This window comes from Lepidochelys kempii, chromosome 5, assembly GCF_965140285.1.
Source record: "Lepidochelys kempii isolate rLepKem1 chromosome 5, rLepKem1.hap1, whole genome shotgun sequence".
Lineage (NCBI taxonomy): Eukaryota > Metazoa > Chordata > Testudines > Cheloniidae > Lepidochelys > Lepidochelys kempii.
In genome coordinates, this window is record NC_136384.1 from 3,192,163 (window position 1) to 3,217,136 (window position 24,974).

At 56.1% G+C, this 24,974-nt stretch overlaps 1 protein-coding gene across 1 annotated transcript in view; it reads right to left on the reverse strand.

Annotated features, from left to right (window-relative positions):
* Positions 1-24,974, reverse strand: part of ARID3C (AT-rich interaction domain 3C) — a 141,140-nt gene that overhangs the window by 38,448 nt on the left and 77,718 nt on the right. Inside the window, exon 4 of the mRNA XM_078852999.1 lies at positions 10,897-10,969. Within this exon, the coding sequence (XP_078709125.1) occupies positions 10,897-10,969 (73 nt within the window). The remainder of the gene's footprint in view (positions 1-10,896; positions 10,970-24,974) is intronic.

A 24,974-nucleotide genomic window follows, 5' to 3' on the forward strand; every position in this document is an offset into this window, starting at 1 on the left:
TGAGAACAATTAAAGGGTTAGAAGACCTGCCTTACAGTGATAATCTCAAGGGGTTCAATTTATTTAGCTTAATAAAGGGAAGGTTACGGGGTGACCCGATCACAGTCTTTATGTACCTACATGGGGAACAGAAGTTTGATAATTAGCTCTTCAATCTAGCAGGGAAACATATTAATAACATGCTCCAGTGGCTGGAAGTTGAAGCTAGACAAATTCAGACTGGACTGCTAGAGCCATGAGATTGACAAGGAAGCCGGCTCCTGGCTCCCCAGCTGGGTTGCTGCCAGGTCTCCACTCCAAGCTGGGCTGCCGTTCAGGCTCCTGGCTTGGGCTGCTGTCCAGGCTCCCCGCTGGGAGCCCTGCTGCCCCGCAGGGTCCCGGTTCCCTGCTCCCCGCCAGGAGCACAGCAGCTGACTGGACTCCGGGCGCAGATCTACCCGCTGGAGGTGAGAAGCTCCAGGTGGCTTCCCCTCTGCTACCGGGAGGCAAGAAGCCAGGGGGCAGCTGGGCTCCTGGTGGGGAGGGGCATGAGAGGCCTGGCTCCTAGCCCCCCACACTGCCCCTCGTCAGTGTGCGGAAGTGCTCCGGGGGAGGACGCGCACCAAGGAGGGGAGTGTGGACGTGAACCACCGCAGTAATTACTGCAGTGGCTGCAAGTCGACCGAACATAGAGAGACCTGCCTAAGGGGGTGACCCTGCAGGAGCTTCATTCCTGGCTAAAGCAGACTCCTGGAATGGGGAGGGTCGCTGAGAAAACACCCCGAGGGCAGGGTTTGGGGTGGGAAACTGAGGCAGCAGCGGCATGGGAAGGCCGACTGAGCAAGCCGGGCTGTAGGCAGGAAGGGGAGGAGAATCCGGGGAAGAATGCCACTATTGGGCAGGAACGGGCGCAGGAGGCCAGGGCGAGCTGGGAAGGTGCTGCCCTCCGTCAGACTGTGCAGAGGGCTGGGGGGAGGGGAGGTGCCCATGGGGGGGTTGATGTTTCCCTGCTTGGTCACTTACACCGGTGCAAAGTGCGGGTCACCGCGCATGCCTGCAAAAGCCTCCCTAGTTTCGGGGGCCTCCGTCGGGGAGCCCAAGCGGAGACCCCTGGAGCTGCTGAGTCAGGCACCCAAAGGTAGGGGCCCCGTTTTCCCCGAGCCTCAACGTGGCCCACTGGGAGGGTGACGTCAGGCAGCGACAGGGGGGATCTGAGCCAGCAGGGACCCCCAGCAGCTAGTCTGAGCCGCACTGCGCCGGCCAGAGACCCGACCCCGTCACGCACCCCACTGGGCCAACAGCTTCTGGTCCCGCTACAGCCGATGTTTTCGAGAGTCACGACCAGTCTTGGTTTAAAGAGGCCCAGGGTCCGTCCACGCTGCACTGAGATGGGGGCAGGGTGCCTCGGCTTGTGGGGCTCTAACATTGCCGTGTAGACGTGGGGGCTCAGACCGAAGTGGCTCCAGCCCGAGCCCTGGCGTCTCCCCGGCAGCATTAGAGTCCCGCGGCCCGAGCTGAGCCGGGCTCTGAGACTTGGTGCCGCGGGGGGTTTAACACACTGTGGCCATTCCCCAAGGGATGGAGATCCTGCTGGGCCCCGGGCGAGTTGGTCCAATGGCTGATTCCCTTCCTTGTTACTCATGTGCACCTTATTTCCAATGGGAACATTTCTAGAGCCGGTTTCCAGCCAGACACTGGTTCTCGTTCAGCCTCCGCCTGCTAGCGCACTGGTTCTCCACCTGGCTGGGCTCAGGGCCCATTTGTACGTCTTGCTGGCCTGTCGTGAGCCAGAGCCCACATCCCCAGGCCCAGTGCCCCCACCACAAGGGGCCAATCGGCGTGGGGGCTCAGAGCTGAGTCCAGTGCTCCGTCCAGATACGAACAGCTGGGGAGCCCCCCTACCGGCAACTGGAGAGGGGAGCAGCAAGCTGAGATGCCCCCCAAAACTCATAAAACCTCCCCCGGGGGGGGCAGAAGGTAAGGGGTGGGGATTGGCTTGGGGAGATTGGGGGGCCTGGGTGTGTTGGTGAAGAAGGAATTGGAGGTTCAGAGCGGCTGGGGAAGGAATTGGGGGGGCAGAGAGGTGTGGGGGTGCAGTGGGGCCTGGGGGGAATGATATGGGGCAGAGGGATCTGGGGAAGGGACAGTACATCACCAGCTGACCATAATTCACCCAGTCCCCACACATGGCCCCAGAGAGGACTGACGGTAAAGGGGTGGGGGATTTGGGGTGCTGGGAGACAGTAGGGGGCTGGGGAGTGAAGTGCGGGAAGATCTGGAGCACTGGGGGTTAGGAGGGATGGAATGACAGAGGGGAAGTCGCCTGGCTGTGGGGGAAGGGTACATTGGGGGGCCTCTCCTGCAGGGGTTGGGGAGAGGACAAGGTGGCTGGAAGATGGGGCCAGCGTGAACCTGCAGAGCCCCTCACTCCGATTCGGCCCGTCGTCACATGGGAAGGGCGGCTAGGCCGAATCCGAGCGGCACCGCGACCCCACGCAGCAGGGATGTCGAGTCCAGCCAGCCCCTGCCCTTGGACGCATCTGGAGCCTTAACAGTGCATCGCGCCCCACGGGCTGAGACCCCCAGCACGAGAGGGAAGAGCCCCCTCGGATCAGGCTCTTCTCCCCATGCAGGGACCGAGGGGCGAGCCTGCCCCCGGCTGGACCCTGCTCTGCGGGATGCTAACCCAACAGAGCTTCTTGCGGCTCTCACTGGGGGGCCCTCGGATCGCTCCCAGAGCTCTTCTCTGAGCCCTGGCCAATAATTCACCCTCCGCAGGGATGTGGGCACCAGGCCTGGGCACTAGACCCACTCAGGGTCCCCCCGATGTGGGAGGCAGAGGGAATCCGCCCTCCTGCTCTCACACCCATGGCATGCCCCCCCGCCTCAGTTCTCCTCCAGCCCGGAGCAGCCCGGAGCTGTTCCTGAGTCACTCTCGCAGCAAGTGTGAAGAGGTTCGCAGCTCCGGAGCCGCGCCAGGGACTATCCCTGCCTCTGGGTCCGGGGCCAGGCTCCTCGCCTGCTCCGGGGGGCTGGGGTCAATCAGAGGAGGAGGGGTCGGGGGTGCAGCGACAGGTGTCCCAGCTGCCCCGTGGGCAGGGTGGGGGGAAGGGCTGGGCACTCAGATCATCCCCAACGGGCTCCTCTGCTAAGAGCACATCATCACCAGCAGTCGACCCCGGTGCGACGTGGGGCATCAGCAACCCCATCCCCGCCCCAGGGCATTGACCATGAAGGGAGTTAGCTCCCCCCACTCCCCGGTCCGGCCAGCGTCCTGGGGAGGGGGCACCGTGCAGCCAGCTGGAGACCGGCCCAGCAGCGCAGGGCTGGTGGGACACAACGGGGCAGTTTGGGCTGGAAAGGGCGTGGCAGCCGCTGGGTAGGTGCACATGCCCCCCCCCACGCACACACACATGTGCTCACTCACGTTCACGCACACACACACCACACTCATATACAATCACTACGCCTCCACAACCACACTCACAACTACAACCATGTGTGCACAACATACACAGTGGAACACAACCCTGCCGAGCCCTGTGCACTCCCCACCCAGCCCCAGGCAGCCAGCCGGCCCTGCTCCCTCCCCCAGGGGCTGGCCGGGGGTCCCCCAGGGATCAGGAAGAACCGGTTTCACAGCCCTGCCCTGCCTAGGTAAATATTGTTGGTACAAAGGAAGGAAATAAACAGCCAAGCCTCACAAAACTCCTGCCCCCGGCCCTCCACTCCCAAACCCAGGGATGGGGCCGGCACCCACAGCCCGGCGGAGGGCTGGAATCATTCGCCTTCACCCTCCCATTGTGGGCAAGACCTTCCCAGGGCCTGGAAATTGCATTTCCTTCCCCTAGCCGATGGAGTGGAGCCTTTCCCCCTGCGTGTCCCCCAGCCCTGGGGGTGTTTGCTGCTCTTGGTGAGCCGTTCCCAGAAGCTGACGCACCATATGGCACAGGCAGCTGGAAACGCTGGGGGTAGGTCCTACATAAACACCACCAGTTTGTTTACGGGCTCCCCGGGGAAAGGCTGGGGGGCTTTCCGTGTGTGCGTAACACAGACAGAAAACATAGAATCATAGAATATCAGGGTTGGAAGGGACCCCAGAAGGTCATCTAGTCCAACCACCTGCTCAAAGCAGGACCAATCCCCAATTAAATCATCCCAGCCAGGGCTTTGTCAAGCCTGACCTTAAAAACTTCTAAGGAAGGAGATTCTACCACCTCCCTAGGTAACACATTCCAGTGTTTCACCACCCTCCTAGTGAAAAAGTTTTTCCTAATATCCAACCTAAACCTCCCCCACTGCAACTTGAGACCATTACTCCTTGTCCTGTCCTCTTCTACCACTGAGAATAGTCTAGAACCATCCTCTTTGGAACCACCTCTCAGGTAGTTGAAAGCAGCTATCAAATCCCCCCTCATTCTTCTCTTCTGTAGACTAAACAATCCCAGTTCCCTCAGCCTCTCCTCATAAGTCATGTGTTCCAGATCCCTAATCATTTTTGTTGCCCTTCGCTGGACTCTCTCCAATTTATCCACATCCTTCTTGTAGTGTGGGGCCCAAAACTGGACACAGTACTCCAGATGAGGCCTCACCAATGTCGAATAGAGGGGAACGATCACGTCCCTCGATCAGCTCGCTATGCCCCTACTTATACATCCCAAAATGCCATTGGCCTTCTTGGCAACAAGGGCACACTGCTGACTCATATCCAGCTTCTCGTCCACTGTCACCCCTAGGTCCTTTTCCGCAGAACTGCTGCCTAGCCGTTCGGTCCCTAGTCTGTAGCTGTGCATTGGGTTCTTCCGTCCTAAGTGCAGGACCCTGCACTTATCCTTATTGAACCTCATCAGATTTCTTTTGGCCCAATCCTCCAATTTGTCTAGGTCCCTCTGTATCCTATCCCTGCCCTCCAGCGTATCTACCTCTACTCCCAGTTTAGTATCATCCGCAAATTTGCTGAGAGTGCAATCCACACCATCCTCCAGATCATTTATGAAGATATTGAATAAAACCGGCCCCAGGACCGACCCTTGGGGCACTCCACTTGATACCGGCTGCCAACTAGACATGGAGCCATTGATCACTACCCGTTGAGCCCGACAATCTAGCCAGCTTTCTACCCACCTTATAGTGCATTCATCCAGCCCATACTTCCTTAACTTGCTGACAAGAATACTATGGGAGACCGTGTCAAAAGCTTTGCTAAAGTCAAGAAACAATACATCCACTGCTTTCCCTTCATCCACAGAACCAGTTATCTCATCATAAAAGGCGATTAGATTAGTCAGGCATGACCTTCCCTTGGTGAATCCATGCTGGCTGTTCCTGATCACTTTCCTCTCATGCAAGTGCTTCAGAATTGATTCTTTGAGTACCTGCTCCATGATTTTTCCAGGGACTGAGGTGAGGCTGACTGGCCTGTAGTTCCCAGGATCCTCCTTCTTCCCTTTTTTAAAGATGGGCACTACATTAGCCTTTTTCCAGTCATCCGGGACTTCCCCGGTTCGCCACGAGTTTTCAAAGATAATGGCCAATGGCTCTGCAATCACAGCCGCCAATTCCTTCAGCACTCTCGGATGCAACTCGTCCGGCCCCATGGACTTGTGCACGTCCAGCTTTTCTAAATAGTCCCTAACCACCTCTATCTCCACAGAGGGCTGGCCATCTCTTCCCCATTTTGTGATGCCCAGTGCAGCAGTCTGGGAGCTGACCTTGTTATTGAAAACACAGGCAAAAAAAGCATTGAGAACATTAGCTTTTTCCACATCCTCTGTCACTAGGTTGCCTCCCTCATTCATTAAGGGGCCCACACTTTCCTTGGCTTTCTTCTTGTTGCCAACATACCTGAAGAAACCCTTCTTGTTACTCTTGACACCTCTCGCTAGCTGCAGCTCCAGGTGCGATTTGGCCCTCCTGATATCATTCCTACATGCCCGAGCAATATTTTTATACTCTTCCCTGGTCATATGTCCAACCTTCCACTTCTTGTAAGCTTCTTTTTTATGTTTAAGATCCGCTAGGATTTCACCGCTAAGCCAAGCTGGTCGCCTGCCATATTTACTATTCTTTCAACTCATCGGGATGGTTTGTCCCTGTAACCTCAACAGGGATTCCTTGAAATACAGCCAGCTCTCCTGGACTCCTTTCCCCTTCATGTTAGTCCCCCAGGGGATCCTACCCATCTGTTCCCTGAGGGAATCGAAGTCTGCTTTCCTGAAGTCCAGGGTCCGTATCCTGCTGCTTACCTTTCTTCCCTGCATCAGGATCCTGAACTCAACCAACTCATGGTCACTGCCTCCCAGATTCCCATCCACTTTTGCTTCCCCCACTAATTCTACCCGGTTTGTGAGCAGCAGGTCAAGAAAAGCTCCAGCACTTGCACCAGGAAATTGTCCCCTACGCTTTCCAAAAACTTCCTGGATTGTGTATGCACCGCTGTATTGCTCTCCCAGCAGATATCAGGAAAATTAAAGTCACCCATGAGAACCAGGGCGTGCGATCTAGCCCCTTTCCATTTCCAGCCCCTCCACCTCTCCCCTATTAGGGGCAGCGCGGCCCAGTGAATAGGGCACTGGACTGGGCGTCAGGACACCTGGGTTCTGCTCGCGGGCTGGGCGAGTCTTTGGGCCAGTCCCTCCTCGACCCAGGGCTTCTGTTTCCCTCCCACCCTTTGCCCATCTCATCTGCTTAGATCTGTAAATCCCAGTCTGCAGGCCGGGCAGTCTCGGCGCACCGGGATTCACAGGGCTATAATACCCGTAAAGAAGAACACGTGGGCGAAAGCTAGGAGGCAGGGCCTGGCTGTGTGCAGTGCCGTGCGCAGCGGGGGCCCGGTCTGTGCAGGGACAGGGACAGGGACAGGGACAGGGACAGGGACGCTCACCGTCTGCGCAGCAGCGAGCGGGGATAGGGCCCTACAAATGCAGCCATGTCACCCGTAATCCGGGCCCACGCACTGGTGCCCTCCGCGGCTTGACGAGTCCCATGCAGGGTACGTCTCGGCAGCAGCGGGAGGACGCAGCCGGGGGGGTTCGCATTCCGGCCACTAGCCCACGCTGCTGCCGATTTTAGTGCCCTGGGTGTCGCCTGCCCGGCTGCAGTGGACGCAGCCCTCGAGGGCGATAGGACCTGGAAATCAGCGCTCCGTGGGGGACTGCTCAGGGCTGGGGGACGGCGGGGAGAGCAGACCTGCAAACCCTGAGGATTACCCTGGCTCTAGCCAGGGGGACTCCGGCTCAGTTCTGGACTTGCAGGTTTGCTGGGGGTGCCCTGAGCAGGGACTCGCTTTTCTCCTCGTTATTCCGAGTCTGCGCCCGTGGCTGACTACAGCTGGGGGGCTGGAGGGGGCCGGACAGACCCTGCCAACAGCTGGGATTGCTGAGCAGCGTCCCCGGAAAGCGGGCTCTCCCGGAGGGGCAGGGTGCCCTCACACCCCTCCCCGGGAACGGGGCCAGCAAACGCCATTTTGTGCCATTTAAGAAATCCTGTGGCCAATACCCGGGTCTAGCACCTCCTTACAAGCTTGACAATGAAGTCCAGTTCCTTACACGCTGGGGGGTTATCATGGGGGGGGCCAGGCCGCACATGCTGGGGGGTTATCATGGGGGGGGCCAGGCCGCACATGCTAGGATGTTATCGTGCAGGGGGCCAGGCCGCATACGCTGGGTGGTTATCATAGGGGGCTAGGCCGCACACGCTGGGGGGTTATCGTGGGGGGGGGCGGGCCACACACGCTGGGGGGTTATTGTGGGGGGCCGGTCTGCACATGCTGGGGGATTATTGTGGGGGGCCAGGCCGCACACGCTGGGGTGTTATCGTGTTGGGGGGGGGCTGCTTGAAATATTTTCTGGCTCCATTCCAGCCCCCTCGCAGCCTAATCAGCGAGCAGTCGATGTCCCATGCAGGGATCACCTGGCGCAGCCCCTCCCGGCCTACGGGGCTCTGGAGCCCACGGGAAGTCACTGGGGAACAACCATAAAATCGTTGGCTCCGGCGCCCTTTGCCGACGGCCTCCCTGGAGGCTGACATGCAGCCAGCTCTGGGGTGGAACGCGGCTGCTGCTTAACGGTGCACAGCAACGCTGCATGGCAAGTTAGGACAAGGAGCGCAGCATTACATTTCTGGTGGGAATCGGGCTCGGATCCCAGACTCACTTCTCCAAGGAGCCGCCCAGGGGCCTCAGGCGCTGCCCCTGGGTGGGGCTCTAATGGAGACAGAGATGGTTGGCAGAGGTTAGCGACCGTGGCCGGATGGGCAGATAAATGCATGCCGGCCGGGAGGGACGCACGGAGGGCGGCAGGGAGCAGAGTTATTTGTCCCTCTGCCGGGATCAATGCTATCGTGGGGCCGGCTGGCTCGGGAGCTGCCACCCGCTGTGGATTTATAGCCATCGACCGGGCCGGCCCCGGGGAGCAGCCCCCGGGGGATTCGATCCCCCGGCTCGATTTCAGGAGCGGCACAAAAGCCCCAATCAGCTGTGCACAAAGAGAGGCTGGTGGTTAATTAGCGCCCGTATGTCAGCCGGTCCAAATGGAGATGGAGTTAATTAGCTCTGGAGAGAGAGATAATGAGCCCCACGCAGCAGCTCATGGATCTTGTCTCCTGCGCTGTGTCTCCTGGGCGCCCAGGGCTCGGAGGCAGGGCCCACGCGAATCCCTGCCCCCTGTCCGTTCCCCCAGCTCCCCAGCCTCCGTTCTGCCCCATGCCGTGACCCCCACCGTCAGCCCCGGCCCCCCCAGATGTACCAGCGCCCTCAGCACGCTCAGAGAGGGGCGGGGGTCAGCATTAGGAGTCAGCACCAGGACTTGGGGGGCAGGCGAGGAGGGGCTGGTTTCCAATGACAGCCGCCGAGCCCGGGGGAGAGCAGCTGCTGGGCAGGACCTGACGGGAGGGGATGGGAACAGCTCAGCCCATGGCTGCCCCTCGGCAGGCAGGCCCAGCAGGAGCGGGTGGCATGTCCTGACCTCGGGCCTTTGCCAGGCAGTACCTGTGCAGCTGGGTGCAGGGTGCGAGGGGTTAATCACAGCCACGGGTGGACCGGCCCCGGGAGAACAGAGTCGCCCGGCATGCCGGCCCAAGGGGCGGAAATACCCAGTCCCCTTCTCGCACCCACCCACCCCCTGCCTGCCTGTGCCCCACATGCCTGGCACTGCAGCCAACGCTGTGGGATGCCAGGCCCCCACCCCAAACACGCCCACCCCTATGGGGAATCGCCCTGGGCTGCCCGCGGCAGAGAGATTATGAAAAGGCAGTCCCGCCGTTCCCATTCTCTCCAGCAGAGGGCAGCAGTGCTCCCAGGCTCACCCCAGCCCGCACCTTCTCGACCCAGTGGCCACTGTGTGACACAAGTTGGCCGGGTCTCAGCCCAGAAGCCTATTTCCTGCCCCACACCAGCCACAGACCATTCGCACTAACCCGGCCCCTCACTGGCCATCGGGCAGAGCCCAACCTCTGAATGGGCCGTGGAGGGAGGCCAGTGAGGGGCTGGCTGGGCAAGGCGGGGGGTGGGGAGGGATCAGAGCACCCTCCCCAGCATGGAGCCATACAAGGCGAGGGGTATTTGGGGCCCCCTTTAGGGACACCGACAGCCGACCAGCAGCCAGGCGGCGCCCCCAGCATGGGGGGGGCTCTGGGTGCCAGGCAGCAGCAGCCCCTTCTCCCTGCCAGCCCCTGTTAATTAGCACAACATTAACCTCTGCCTGGGGTTTAGGCCATATCGAGCAGCATGTTCATTAATCCAGCCGCCAGCAAAGGGCTCTAATTAATACCGGCCCGGCGCCCCCTCCCCCCCAGCACTGGGGAACCTTTTAATTGTTTCAGGGCTGGCTGGGGGGAGGTGGGGGTCAAAGGTTAAAGCATTTATCGAATCACCTCAATTGCTGGGGCTTCCTACCCATCCCTCCCGGTGCCGATAACAGAACCCGCTGAGGACTGGCAATACGGTGCAGCTGTGCCTCCCCCCTGCGTCAGCCCTTCGCGGCCACTCCGGCACAAAGACACAGCGTAGAGCCTGGCTCAGAGCTCCTTCCCCATGCACAGCTCCGCCGGTGCCCCTCGCTCCCGACCCGCAGCCCCCCCAGCTCCGCCGGTGCCCCTCGCTCCCGACCCGCAGCCCCCCCAGCTCCGCCGGTGCCCCTCGCTCCCGACCCGCAGCCCCCCCAGCTCCGCCGGTGCCCCTTGCTCCCGATCCGCAGCCCCCCCAGCTCCGCTGGTGCCCCTCGCTCCCGACCCGCAGCCTCCTGCTAGCCCAGCCCTGGGCTCCCCACTCAGCCCTGCTGGTGCCCCTGAACCCTGACCTTGTAGAGTACCCCAGTCCATCATAGTCCAGGAAACCCTAACTTTGCCCCCTCATAGCCCCTGGCGAGAACCCCTCTGTGCCAGGACACCATTCTATCCAGCACAGGCGCGAGGGTGGAACCAGCGAAAGGATCGAGGTCCCTGTGGCCTTCCCAGCTCCAACACAACACGTGGGCCCTTCCCAGGAATGCAGCAGCTCCTTCTGCCCCCCAGAACCTCGGAGCAGAGCCAGCAAATGGACCCGTGTCCTGCGGACGCCTCCAACCCAGATCTGAGAGCCTGCAGCCAGAACCAGCAACATCAACCCGGTCCCGTAATGTCCCAAGAGCCGGCCCCAGCCAACAGAGCCTGGCAGCCCAGCAACCCAGGGGGCACCTGCCTGTCCTTGTCCACTGCTTCCCTTTCTTCCCACAGGCCCTCCCCCATAGCATGAAGGGTCCCCTTCCCACCAGCCCCATGCTGTCGATTTGACCGAGAGGGACAGTGGTCGAGGATGGGTCCGGAGAATTGGAAAGAAGTTACCACTCAGTGTGAGAGTGAGTCACGAGCCCACCCCCCGTAACGCCTCTCTGCAGCCGGGCTCCCGGCCAGGGACCCCCAAAGCCCGCGGCCGGCCCTTACCTCTCTTCTGCATGAAGCCAAAGAGGTCGTCCAGAAACTCCTTCCGCTTGGGGTCGTCGTCCAGTTCGTAGAGCTGCAGGCAGGAGAGAGAGACGGCAGGTCAGCATCGCAGGAACCGAGCAAGCCCTTGGGCAAACACACGCGTCCTGCAGGGGGCGCTGTAATGGACTGGGTAGTGTGTGTGTGCGCGCGCGTGTGTGTGTGTGTGAGAGAGACACCACTGCCCTCTGCTGGACAGCATCGGAGCTGCTTCACTGTGTGTCATAGGCCCTCTCCTGCCAGCAGAGTCCCCTGTAACTGGCATGGTCGGGGGATCTGGGTTTTGGCCTCACCATGGTATTTGACCTCTGCAGCCCCCACCAGACTTGAGTGAGGCTGATCTCAGGAGCCTCCTGAATATTCAAAGTCCTGGCTCCCCCCAGTCAAACAGCCCTGGGCAAGACGTTCCGTGCCCCAAATCTGGCTGTGGTCCCCTTCCTTAGACCCACAGCTGCCTGTGGTGATCGCCTCACGGAGGGGCTGTGGGATGCGGGTGTGGCTGTGGGAGTTTACCTGGTGTCTCTCTGGGTGGGAGGTTGTGCATGTCTGGGGTGTACGTCCAGGTCCGGGGCTCTGCATGTGCTTGGGGTGTGTTTGCCCCACAGCCACGTGCCTGGGCGTGATGCCACGGTTGCGTTGCACGGCTGATCTCTCGAGATTCACTAACAAAATTCCTTTGCTCGGTTCTCTTCTCTGTAGGTTCTTACCCCGCACCCGTCACTGCAGTGTCTGGGCTCCTTCCAGTCGTCGTACTAAGTGAGGACTGACTCCTGTCTGTGCAGCAGCAATCCCTCCCCGCTAAGGAGAGCGCCCCCCTGTGGCACAAGCTCCTACAGGGCTCAGGCTGCGAATGGGCCTCAGGAAGCTCCTGCAGGAGGGGCCCCGTGGGACAGTGCTGGGGGCCCAGCTGTAACCAGTCCCAGGGCCAGGAGGGTCTCCTGGCCCGTCATGGCCCTTTCTGCTCCACGCGGAGCCCCGGGCCTCGGGGACCTGTTGCTGGTCCCCTAACCCGGGACTGTCCACAGCAGGCACTGATGACCCTGTCCGTGAGCAGGATGGAAGAGCGAAGTGCTGGCTGCAGCCTTGGGGCCCAGCACCTGGTGAGCAGTGTTCAGCCCCCACATCCAGCATCCATCTCCGGTCCCCTCCTTTGCCTGCACTGGGAGAGCTGGAAAGATGGACCAGCTCCCAGTGATCTTTAGAACATCAAAATGGCCACACTGGGTCAGACCAAAGGTCCATCCAGCCCAGGATCCTGTCTGCCGACAGTGGCCAGAGCCAGATGCTTCAGAGGGAATGACCAGAACAGGGCAATTATTGAGTGATCCATCCCCTGCCGTCCAGTCCCAGCTTCTGGCAGTCAGTGGTTTAGGGACACCCAGAGCATGGGATTGTCCCTGACTACCTTGGCTAATAGCCACTGATGGACCTATCCTCCAGGAACTTCTCTAGTTCTTGTTTGAACCCTGTTATACTTTTGCCCTCAAAGCTGCCTTGGCTGAACAAGGACACTCCACCAGGGAAGTAGATCACATCATGGAACAGGCCACCCAAATACCTGCTTCAATACAGAAATAAACCCCGCTCTGCCCGCACACCCCTAGCTGTCACCTACTGCCCCATATTGGAACCCATACAGGGTATCATCAAACAACGACAGCCCACACTTGATGGGGACCCCATCCTGAAAGAAATTTTTCCTGAACCCCCTCGTTCGACTTTCAAGCAACCCCCCAACCTCTCCAAACTTATCATCAGAAGCAAGCTCCCCACAGACCAGCTCACACCAACTCAAAGCAGCACCAGACCTTGCCAGAACAGATGCAAAACCTGCAGCCATATCGCCACTGCTACAATGATCAATTCCCCCCCCAACACACCTTTTAAGATTCATGGATCCTACACACGCCTACCACAACATGTGGTGTACCTCATCCAGTGCATTAAATGTCCCAAGAGCAACTAGGTGGGTGAAATGAGACAATCATGGCACTCGCAAATGAACTCACACAGAACAACGACAAAGGACAAGAACGCCATATCACTTGCGGGTGAACACTTTTCCCAAAGCGATCACTCCCTAGCTGATCTCTCAGCCCTCATCCTCAAAGGAAACCTGCAGAACATTTCCAAAAGACAAGCCTGGGAGCTTAAATTCATCACTTGGCTAGACACTAAAAATCATGGACTGAACAGAGACCCTGGATTTATGGCTTATTCTAACAATCTATAACCCACCAACAACTCCCCGCCCCAGCTGCTTCCCCCCGACACACTTCCTTTCCTCCCTGTGACTGGATGATATTAAATGGGCCACTGCACCTTGAATGGTCCCTTGAAATTTGTGTTAACTACGTATGCTAAACAATCTGTTCCACCTTAGGTTGAGCTGTGACACTGATTATGTTTCCAAGAGCTCTGTGCAGCTTGAAAGCTTGTCTCTGTCACTAAGCTTCTCTCTCACTAAGCTTGCCCAATAAAACATATTATCTCACCCACCTTCTCTCTGCAATTGTTCCTAACATTCTGTTCGCTTTTTTGACGGCCGCTGCACATTGAGTGGATGTTTTCAGAGAACTATTCACAATGACTCCGAGATCTTTCTTGAGTGGTAACAGCTAATTTAGACCCTGTCATTTTATATGTAGAGTTGGGATTACGTTTTCCAATGTACATTACTTTGCTTTTATCAACATAGAATTTCATCTGCCATTGTGTTGCCCAGTCACCCAGTTTTGTGAGACCCCTTTGTAACTCCTCACAGTCTGCTTTGGACTTAGCTATCTTGAGTAAATTTGTAGCATCAACAGATTTTGCACCTCACTGTTTACCCCTTTTTCAGATCATTTATGAATATGTTGAATAGGACTGGTCCCAGTACAGACCCCTGGGGGACACCACGATCTACCTCTTTCCATTCTGAAAACTGACCATTTATTCCTACCTTTTGTTTCCTGTCTTTTAACCAGTTACTAATCCAGGAGAGGACCTTTCCTCTTATTCCATGACAGTTTCCTTTTCCTAAGAGCCTTTGCCAAAGGCTTTCTGAAAGTCCAAGAGACACTATATCAACTGGATCCCCCTTGTCCACATGCTTGTTGAGCCCCTCAAAAAATTCTAACAGATTGGTGAGGCATGATTTCCCTTTACAGAAGCTGTGTTGACTCTTCCCCAATGTACTGTTTTATCTCGGTATAGGGAGAACAGATAGCAAGTGTGAAAAATCGGGATGGGGGGAATAGGTTGCCTATATAAGACAAAGCCCCTAATATCAGGACAGTTCCAATAATATTGGGATATCTGACCGCCCAGCTCTACATCCCATCCTGAGGTGACATGTACCCAGTGAATATGGGGATTGTTGAAATCCCCCATTATTCTGGTGTTTTCTATTTTTCTAGCCCCTCTCATGTCCCTGAGCATTTCACAGTCACTGTCACCATGCTGGTCAGGTGATCGGTAATATATCCCTACCGCTATATTCTTATTATTCCAGGGTGGAATTTCTATCCACAGAGATTCTGTGGTACAGTTTTCTTCATTTAAGATTTTTACTCTCTTTGACTCTGCTTTCTTTCACATCGAGTTGCACTCGCCCACCAGCGTGACCGACTTTGTCATTTCTACCGATTTTGTACTCTGGTATTATCGTGTCCCATTGATTATCACGTTTCTGTGATGCCTGCTATATCAATATCATCCTTTAATACCAGGCGCTGAAGTTCACCCATCTAACTACTTAGACTTCTTGCATTTGTGTACAAGCACTTACAACTTCTGTCAATATTTAGTTGTCTGCCTTCCTGTGATGTACTTGAATGGGGCTCTCTTCAACTGACTGTTTTTCTTCAGTTCCTACCTGTATGTTATCAACTTCTATCCTCTCCTCCTTACCAGGAGACAGAGAATGTGTTCCTCCAGGCCTGTCGGCTTTTCCCAGCCCTTAGTTTAAAAAGTTCTCAATGACCTTTTTAATTTGACATGCCAGCAATCTGGTTCCATTTCGGTTTAGGTGGAGCCCATCCTTCCTGGACAGGCTCCCCCTTTCCCAAAAGTTTCCCCAGTTCCTAATAAATCTAAACCCCTACACCATCGTCTCATCCATGCATTGAGACTCTGCAGTTCTGCCTGTCTAACTGGCCCTGAGCATGGGACTGGAAGCATGTCAGAGAATGCTACCATGGGGGTCCTGGACTTTAATCTCTTACCCAGCAGCCTAAATGTGGCCTCCAGGACCTCTTTCCTATCCTTCCCTATGTCCTTCCCTCTCTACTATCCTTCCCTATGTCCTGCCCTCTCTCCCATCCTTCCCTGTGTCCTTCCCTCTCTCCTATCCTTCCCTGTGTCCTTCCCTCTCTCCCATCCTTCCCTGTGTCCTACATGGTACCTACATGAACCACGACCACCGGCTCCTCCCCAGCACTGCACATGAGCCTGTCTAGAGGTCTCGAGAGATCCGCAACCTTCGCACCAGGCAGGCAAGTCACCATGCGGTTCTCTCCCGGTCATCGCAAACCCAGCTATCTATGTCTCTAATGATCCCCTCCCTCCCACCCCTTACTATTACCTGGCTCTTCCGGAGGGGTGGCCTCAGGGCGAGAGGTTATCGTCTGGAAGGAGGGTCCCAACTATGGGATCATTTCCCTCTGTTCCAGCTGGGTGTTCTCCTTCCCCGAGACTTTCCTCTCCACAACCGCACAGAGGCTGTCAAGTATGTGTGTGGCGAGGAGGGAGACGGCTTTGCTGTGTCCCAGAAAGTCTCCTCTCTGTACCTCTCTGTCTCCCTCAGCTCCTCCAGCTCAGCCACTCTGGTCTCCAAAGCCCGTACACGGTCTCTGCGGGCTGTGAGTTGCTTGCACCGAATGCGCACACATGCCACCGACCTGCCCACAAGGCAGGTAATCCTACAGGCTGAATTCAGTGCAATAACCTGGACGTCTGCCTGCATTAGCTTTACTCTGGCAGGGTTATTTCGGGGGGTGGGGGGGTTAGCTGTATCTGCTCCCACACTCCCTCTCAGAACCCCTCGCAAGACTCCCGTTTGCTGCCCCTGTTTGCTGGCTCCAAACTATATCAACCCCTAAAAAGAACAGGAGGACTCGTGGCACCTTCGAGACTAACACATTTATTTGAGCACGAGCTTTCGTGAGCTACAGCTCACTGCATCGGATGCAAGAATAAATGTGTTTGTCTCGAAGGTGCCACAAGTCCTCCTTTTCGTGAATACAGACTAACACGGCTGCTACTCTGAAATATATCAACCTCTGTTATCCCAGTTCCGGGAGACAAAGGGCCTCCCCACAGCTGCGCAGGGGGCTGGCTGCTGGCGTGGTTCCCCCCAGGATGGAGGTGCAGGAGGGTTCCCTGGAGTAATGAGCGGAACAGCCATTACGCAGTGCTCCTGAGAGCCGAGGACCCCAGCAAGCAAAGGCACCTGTTGCTGGGGGGTGTCACATGCAGGGAGTCCTTCAGAGCACAGCCCCTGGGAACCTGAACTGGGGAGATACGCAGATGCCCCCAGGTCCCAGGCCCGGCTCATTCCCAGCTGTTCCCCGGGTGCCACCCCCCCCCCTCACTATGTGCAGTGCCAGGTCCCCTTTCTCTGCACCATCCAGGGTGGGCCAACGTCCTCCAGCACAGACCCTGCATTCCTGGCTATAGGGTGGGTGGGGCATGAAGGAGGTTCTGGCATACAGCGAGCTGGGAAGGGGGCCCCCAGCTCAGGGGAGGATTGTTTGGCTCCTTCTCACCCCGGGACCCCCCCACTGGAGCCATTGCTCACCCGCCATGCTTTGCCTATGAGGAGCCTGCAGCTGCCAAGGGGAGAGAGGAGCAACCGTGCAGGGGACAGGGGGACACGCAGCCACCGCCAGGCACCTGCGCCAGGCACCTCTGACCCCCGGCTTCTCATCTCGGTGAGGCTTCCCATGCTGGTGAAGGGAAAGCCCCAGGAGCTCTGACACTGTCAGGCCCTGCCTCCCTGCGCTTGGCCGCTGCCTGCCCTTTTCACCCGCCGCCAGGCAAGCGGGTTAGCTCCCTGGGCTCCAATAATCCAGCCGCTCTTGGCCGGCGTCACGGGTGAATCTGATCCCTGAGCGCTCGGTGCTGAGATTCTCACGCACCCCCCTTGTTAACTAAACACATCTCATTAGCTCCGCTTCCGAGGCAGCCAAGCGCAGCCGCTGCTCCAGGCGGCCCCGGGGAGTGGGCACGCAGCCAGCTGGAGCTGTGCCAGGCAGCCGTCGGCACAGCTCCAATTAACTCCTCACTCTCATCCCCTCACGCTGTCTGGCCGGTCAGGGTCCCTAGGACACACAGGCTGGGAAACTCGGCCGGGCTTTGGAGAGCGGGGGAAGGAGCTTCCAGAATGGAGCGAAAACCTCTCCTTTGGCTAAGGATCCTGTACCACGGACGTCCCGGGCATACGTGGCGGGCAGGATCCAGCCTGAGATGAGCAGCCAGTGGCAGCTGTTAATAACGCTCCTGAAAGGGCCGGGGGAATTCTCTGGGCTGGCCTAACCGGTGGCTGCAAAGTGCCGGGGCGGGGACCGGTCACACCACCGAGCGGTGCGGCTTCGCTTACATTTAGTGCAGTCACAGGGACCCGGCGTGGGCTCTTTCTGTCCCACATCCAGGAGAAGTAGGAGCAAAGGGCATGGCAGGCTGGGCCTCATCCAGCCCAATGCCCCGTCTCTGACCAGACCCACAAGCAGCACTAACAGAAACTGAGCCGGGCAACGCACAGAGAGACCGCGGAGCCCTTCTGGTTGCCTGGCCTGAGAGATGCAAAGGTGGGGGAGGAACATGAGCAGTGAAAAGCAAAGGGGAGTCTCCAGGGTTCACCCTCACTGGCGTTAATACCACAGGGCCGGGGAGCTGTTCATTAGCCGTGCAGGCAGGGACAGACCCGCGGTTGGGGCACTAACCTAGGACTCCAGAGATGCAGGTGGAAATCTCAGCTCTGCCGCTGACTTCCTGTGTGACCATGGGCTGGTGACTGAGAGCAAGACCCTCCAAGGTCTTTATGCTCCTAACCCCACTGATTTCAGTGCACACCTGTGAGAGCCTGGGCCCCAGTGCCTCATGGGGAGAACAGCGCTGCCCTGCCTCACAGGGGGTCGTGAGGGGCTCAGATCCTGCGGGGGGTGCTGTACGTATCTCAGAGAGAGAGAATTTGATTCGATGATGTGAATTGTCACCTCCTTCTAACATAGACTTGACAGACTTCAGCAAGAACCCATCCTACGACGATCCCTGTTCCCCTTCCCGTGGGCAGCTTTTATTCTGACTTTCAGACTTGGGGCTGCAAGGAGCTGGCTGGTGCAGATGTTACCACCGCCCACATGGGACAGAATGAGAACTGCACAGCTGTGGTCATAGGCCCTATACTGCTCACAGCTAAGGATGATCCACTCACCTTTGGCACAAAAGATAGAGGAGACCAGTGCACTTGGCGCAGACGGAGCTGAGCTCTATTCCTACTGTGTGAATATCGGGGGCAGGCGCAGGTCAGTGACCCCCATGAAGTTCCAGGTGGTTGTGGGCTTGTTACAGGGTTTTTTTTATTGGCTGCTGCCCCCCACCGTGAGGTGGCTCAGGAGTGGGGGGAGTCTCAGTGCTGGCCACATCCGCAGATGACTGTTTACAGGAGGGCGCATAACAGCTCTCGTCTGCACTAAGAACATACAACCGGCCAGACTGGGTCAGACCAAAGGTCCATTCAGCCCAGTATCAGCCTGCCGACAGTGGCCAAGGCCAGGTGCTGCAGAGGGAATGAACAGAACAGGGAATCGTCGAGTGATCCATCCCCTGTCAGCCACTCCCAGCTTCTGGTAGTCAGATGCACAGGAACACCCAGAACACGCGGTCGCATCTCTTGACCCTCTTGGCTAAGAGCTGTTGGTAGACCTATCCTCCATTAATTTATCTAATTCTTTCTTCAAACAAGTTATACTTTTGGCCTTCGCAACATCCCCTGGCAAGGAATTCCACAGGTTGATTGTGTGTTGTGTGAAGAAATACTTCCTTTTGTTGGTTTTAAAACTGCTGCTTATTAATTTCATTGGGTATCCCCTGGTTCTTGTGTTATGAGAAGGAATAAATAACACTTCCTTATTCACTTTCTCCACACCAGTCATGATTTTATAGACTTCTATTATATCCCCTCTTAGCCATCTCTTTTCCAAGATGAAAAGTTCCAGCCCCAGTCTCTTTAATCTCTCCTCATATGGAAGCTGTTCCATACCCCTAATCATTTTTGTTGCTCTTCTCTGTATCTTTTCCAATTCCAATATATCTTTTTGAGATGGAGTGACCGGATTCAAGGTGTGGGTGTACTATGGATTTATATCGAGGCATTATGATATTTTCTGTCTTATTATTTACCCCTTTCCTAATAGTTCCTAAGATTCTGTTTGCTTTTTTTGACGGCCGCTGCATATTGAATGTATGATTTCAGAGAACTACCCACAATGGCTCCAAGATCTCTTTCTTGCATGGCAATAGCTAATTTAGACCCCATCATTTTGTATGCATAGTTGAGTTATGGTTTCCAATGTGCATTACTTTGCATTTATCAACATTGAATTTCATTTGCCATTTTGTTGCCCAGTCACCCAGTTTTGTGAGATCCCTTTGTGACTCCTCACAGTCTGCTTGGGACTTGGCTATCTTGAGTAATTTTGTATCATCTGCAAACTCTGCCAGTTCACTGTTTAGACCTTTTTCCAGATCGCTGATGAATATGTTGAACAGCACAGGTCCCAGTACAGACCCCTGGGGGACACCACAATTACCTCTCTCCATTCTGAAAACTGACCCTTTATTCCTACCCTTTGTTTCCTGTCTTTTAGCCAGTTATTGATCCATGAGAGAACCTTCCCTCTTATCCCATGACAGCTTACTTTGCTTAAGAGCCTTTGGTGAGGGACCTTGTCACAGGCTTTCTGAAAATCTAAGTACACTGGATCCCCCTTGTCCACATGCTTGTTGACCCCCTCAAAGAATTCTAGTAGATTGGTGAGACATGATTTCCCTTTACAGAATTTCCCCAACAAATTAGGTTCATTTCTGTGTCTGACAATTCTGTTCTTTACTATAGTTTCAACCAGTTTTCCTGGTACTGGAGTCAGGCTTACCAGCCTGTAATTGCCGGGATCACCTCTGGAGCCTTTTTAAAGAATTGGCATCACATTAGCGATCCTCCAGTCATTGGGTACAGAAGCTGATTTAAGGGATAGGTTACAGACGACAGTTAGTAGCTCTTCAATTTCATATTTGGATTTCTTCAGAACCCCTGGGTGATCCCCTCTGGTCCTGGGGACTTATTACCGTTTAGTTTATCGATTTGTTCCAAAACCTCCTCTAACGACGCCTGAGTCTGGGACAGTTCCTCAGATCTGTCACCTAAAAAGAACGGCTCAGGCACTAAAATTCCCCCCAGATGACGACGGTTGGCAGGTGACTGTGAGGGTGGAACTTGCAGTACTGCCGTTGGACCTTTTCATAGTCACAGATTCCAAGGCCAGAAGAGACCATTGTGATCATCTCGTTTGACCTCCTGGCCAGACCAGAGGGGCCAGAGAACGCCTCCAAAATAATTCCCAGAGCGGATCTTTAAGAGAAACAGCCAGTCTTGAGTTAAAAATTGTCAGTGATGGAGAATCCAGCATGACCCTTGGTAAATTAACCATCGGAACAATTAATCTCCCAATTAAAAATTTACCCCTTATTTCCAATCTGAATTTATCTAGCTTCAATTGACAGCTAGTGGATCATGTTAGACCTTCCTCTGCTAGACCGAAGAGCCCATGATTAAGTATTTGTGCTCCAGGTCGGTACTTGTAGACTGAGATCAAGTCACCCCTTAACCTTCTCTTTGTTAAATTCAGTAGACTGAGCTCTGTGGGTCTCTCACTCTAAGGCAGGTTTTCTAATCCTTTGATCATTCTCGTGGCTCTTCTCTGAGCCCTCTCCAATTTATCAACATCCTTCTGGAATTGTGGACCAGACCTGGGCATAGGATCCCAGCCGCGGTCACCCCAGTGTCACACACCATCCCTATGGCCTTGTAACACTGGAAGGTAAAAGGTTTGGGACACACGGTCAGTCCCCTCCTGCCCAAACTTTGCCCAGCACTGTCCCTCTGGGGGGATGTTTTCTAGGCTAAGGCAAAGGTGGTCTTGGCACCTGGCCAGGCGTCCAAAGGCCACAGCTGCTTTACACGCACCTTTGCACGCCTCTCTCTGCTGAAAGTGGCAACACAGGCAGCTACCCTGTTTGCTCGTGCTCAGCACTTCTGTGGTCCATGAACAAAACCGACTCATTGCAGAGAAAACAAGCAGCTGATCCGTTCTGCCCTGGGGCCAGAGGAGTGGGGACAGGACTCCACACTTCAGAGCTTTCAACACTTCCCCTGTATCCCCTGCCTCCTTCCTTGTGCTGCTGGCAGCGCCTCAGAGGGGTGGAAGCCGGAGTGTCTCATTCCCTTCTCACCGCTGATGCTGCTTCTTCATTCCCCCCCCATGCCCCCACTGGGCTCGGAGACCAGACCTATCAGCTGCATCTGCTGCTCCGGTCAGTTTCACAGGCAGAGTCTCATGCACTAGCCCAGAGGCGCAATGCTGGGGTTACAGGCATTGCAGGCAGACACTAACCAGGGAACACTTCACCCCCTTCCCTCCTTCTGCTGGTGCCACATCTCCCCACTGCCCTAGGGGCTGCTGAGGTCCCCGGTCCCTCTCCCACCCAGCTGGGAGGCAGAGGCTGATGGGCTGGAGAGGAAGGGGAAAGGCAGCAGTCACGCTGGGAGGCAGAGAAATACGCGCTCCTGCTGGGGAGTAGGACAGCTGGGGCACAGTCAGCATCTCTGCTCTGCCCGCCAACCCTGCCTACCCACCGCCTGGCCTTGAGTCTTGCGCAGGCAGGGATAGGGTAGGTGGGCGGGGGGTTCCCTTGCTTAGGATCTCAGCTGGCTGGCACCCCAAGACGGGGAGCACTGTGAGATGGGGTAGGACATTGGCAACAGGATTGGTCAAAATCCGATCAATGTGCCATAGGGACCCATCCTGGCTTGGCCAAGGGACACAGGCTAGATGGGTCCTTTCCATCTCTGGGTACTTCAGTGCATGCACCGTGTTCACAGTCCTCCAAAAGCCAGCCAGCCACTGGCCCGTATGCTAGCGAGTACGCACCCCACTGCTTTCCACTGGGGGGCAGGGCCCAGCTGCGTGTCACAGGCCCTGCACTGCTCACGAAGATTCTCCACTGCCAAGGGCCCGTGCTCTTTGGGATGCCGAACCCATTACCACTCAGGTGCATTCAGAGCTGGGGCGTGGGTGGGGACCCCTCTCAAACCCCAATCACCCTGCGGCTCAGACATCAGAGCCTGTCACGTGTGGAGCACGGTTCCCCCGCTGGGACTGTCAGTGGCAGAGTATGGGGGGAACGGATGGGGAATGCACGGGTCAGATCCTGGGGGTGAGGCGCTCCCAGCTGCCCCTGTGCTAGGCAGAGAGATGCCAGGGCAGCACCACAGCCAGGAACCGAGGCCAGCTATCCACGTTGCCGTGCACTAATCACTAGGCATTCCCTCCCCCTGGCTTTCAGATACTTCAAGCCGAGCTCCTGCCTCCAGCTCTTGGCTCCCTTCCAGCCCCACTGTGGTTTGTTTGGCTTCTCCTGTGTTGGATTTGTCACATCATTAACCCATGGCTAAAATCCAGCAAACCACTGAACTGGCAGCTTTCCCGCTGGCTGACTCAGAGCCTGGCTGAACCCCAGACGCTCCGCTCCGAGTGCTCTCCTGCTGGGACCCGACGCTGCACCCGAGGGCTCCCCGCAGGTGCAGGGATGCACCCCCTCACTACCACCCCCCCGTGACCCACAACTATGCTAGAGACCCTCAGAGACCGATGGGGTGGCTTTGGGATTCTGGGAGACGCCCAGATACCATGATGATTGGTCTCTATAAGAACCTAGCTAGACAGGATGGCTAGCTTGAAGACCCACCTCCTTTCCCACCACCCAGAAAACTGATCAATTATTTGAGCAACACTCATGAGTGATCCGCTCCCAACACAGCATAGAATCAGCTGGCTCTTAGCATGGCTGTCGGCGTGGGATCGAGCAATGAGACTCCCTCTTCTTATAGCACACACAGGGTAGTGGCAGGGCACCCATCGAGCCAGGACTGAAATCTACAAGATGCCCCAGGGTCCGTGCCGGACGCTCAGGCTGGCTAGTTAAAGAGCCTCGTGTTTATTTCAGTGCTGGGGACATGATGGCAGGTGTTACAGGTCTATAACGACCACCACCATCATCCTCCCAAGCTCTTGTCTAGTGCTTATCATTCCTAGATCTCAGAGCTTTCCACAAAGCAGGTCAGACTCATTATCACCATTTTACAGATGGGGAAACTGAGGCAGAGAGCAGGGAAGGGGTTCCTCAAGGTCACCCGACAGGCCAGTGGCAGAGCCCGGCATATTAATGCCAGGTCACACAGCAGCACATCACACACTGTGAGAGGATGCAGTGTCCTCTGGTTGCCCCATCTCAAAAACGATAGATTAGAACTGGAACAGCTGCAGAGAAGGGCAATGAGAATGACTTGGGGGATGGAACAGCTTCCATAGGAGGAGAGATTCATCAGACTGGGATTGTTCAACTGGGAAAAGAGACGAGTGAGGGGAGCTATGAGAGAGGTCTGTAAAATCATGACTGGGGTGGAGCAAGTGAATAGGGACGTGTGATTTACTCATAACACAAGAACTAGAGGTCACCAAATGAAATTAATAGGCAGCAGGAAGTATTTCTTCACACAACACAGAGTCAACCTGTGGAACTCACTGCCAGGGGATGTTGTGAAGGCCAAAAGTATACCTGGGTCCAAAAGAGAACTAGATCAATTCCTGGAGGACAGGTCCACCAATGGCTATTAGCCAGGATGGGCAGGGATGCAACCCCTGCTCCGGGTGTCCCTAAGCCTTTGACTGCCAGATGCTGGGACTGGATGACAGGGGATGGATCAGCTGAAATTGCCCTGTTCTGTTCATTCCCTCTGGGGCATCTGGCACCGGCCACTGTTGGCAGACAGGACCCTGGGCTAGACGGATGACTGGCCTGTCCCAGCATGGCCATTCTGATCGGTGAAGGAGATGACACACACACAGCACACTGTGATGCAATATCATGACAGGAAGGTGGACTCAGCACAAGGACACAACTACCCCCCATCCGCCATCCCGGCAGGGGATGCAGCTGTCACGACATGGGGATGCACCGTGACCAGGTGAGCTCATTGTGTCCGGCCAGGTGACCCCAAAGGGACAGGCTCTCGCCTTTGGGGAGCAGACATGCCGACAGACAGCCCTGTAGGGACGCGGCTCACTCCGAAACTGCAGAAAAACCTGAGTGTCTCTGGATTAAGTTTAGAAGTGTGTGCAACAAGAGTGATGTAGTGGTGGGAGTCTGCTATAGACCACCGGACCAGGGGGATGAGGTAGATGAGGCTTTCTTCCAGCAGCTCACGGAAGCTACTAGATCGCATGCCCTGATTCTCATGGGTGACTTTAATTTTCCTGATATCTGCTGGGAGAGCAATACAGCGGTGCATAGACAATCCAGGAAGTTTTTGGAAAGCGTAGGGGACAATTTCCTGGCGCAAGTGCTAGAGGAGCCAACTAGGGGGGGAGCTTTTCTTGACCTGCTGCTCACAAACCAGGTAGAATTAGTGGGGGAAGCAAAAGTGGATGGGAATCTGGGAGGCAGTGACCATGAGTTGGTTGAGTTCAGGATCCTGACGCAGGGAAGAAAGGTAAGCAGCAGGATAGGGACCATGGACTTCAGGAAAGCAGACTTCAACTCCCTCAGGGAACGGATGGCCAGGATCCTCTGGGGGACTAACTTGAAGGGGAAAGGAGTCCAGGAGAGCTGGCTGTATTTCAAGGAATCCCTGTTGAGGTTACAGGGACAAACCATCCCGATGAGTCGAAAGAATAGTAAATATGGCAGGCGACCAGCTTGGCTTAATGGTGAAATCC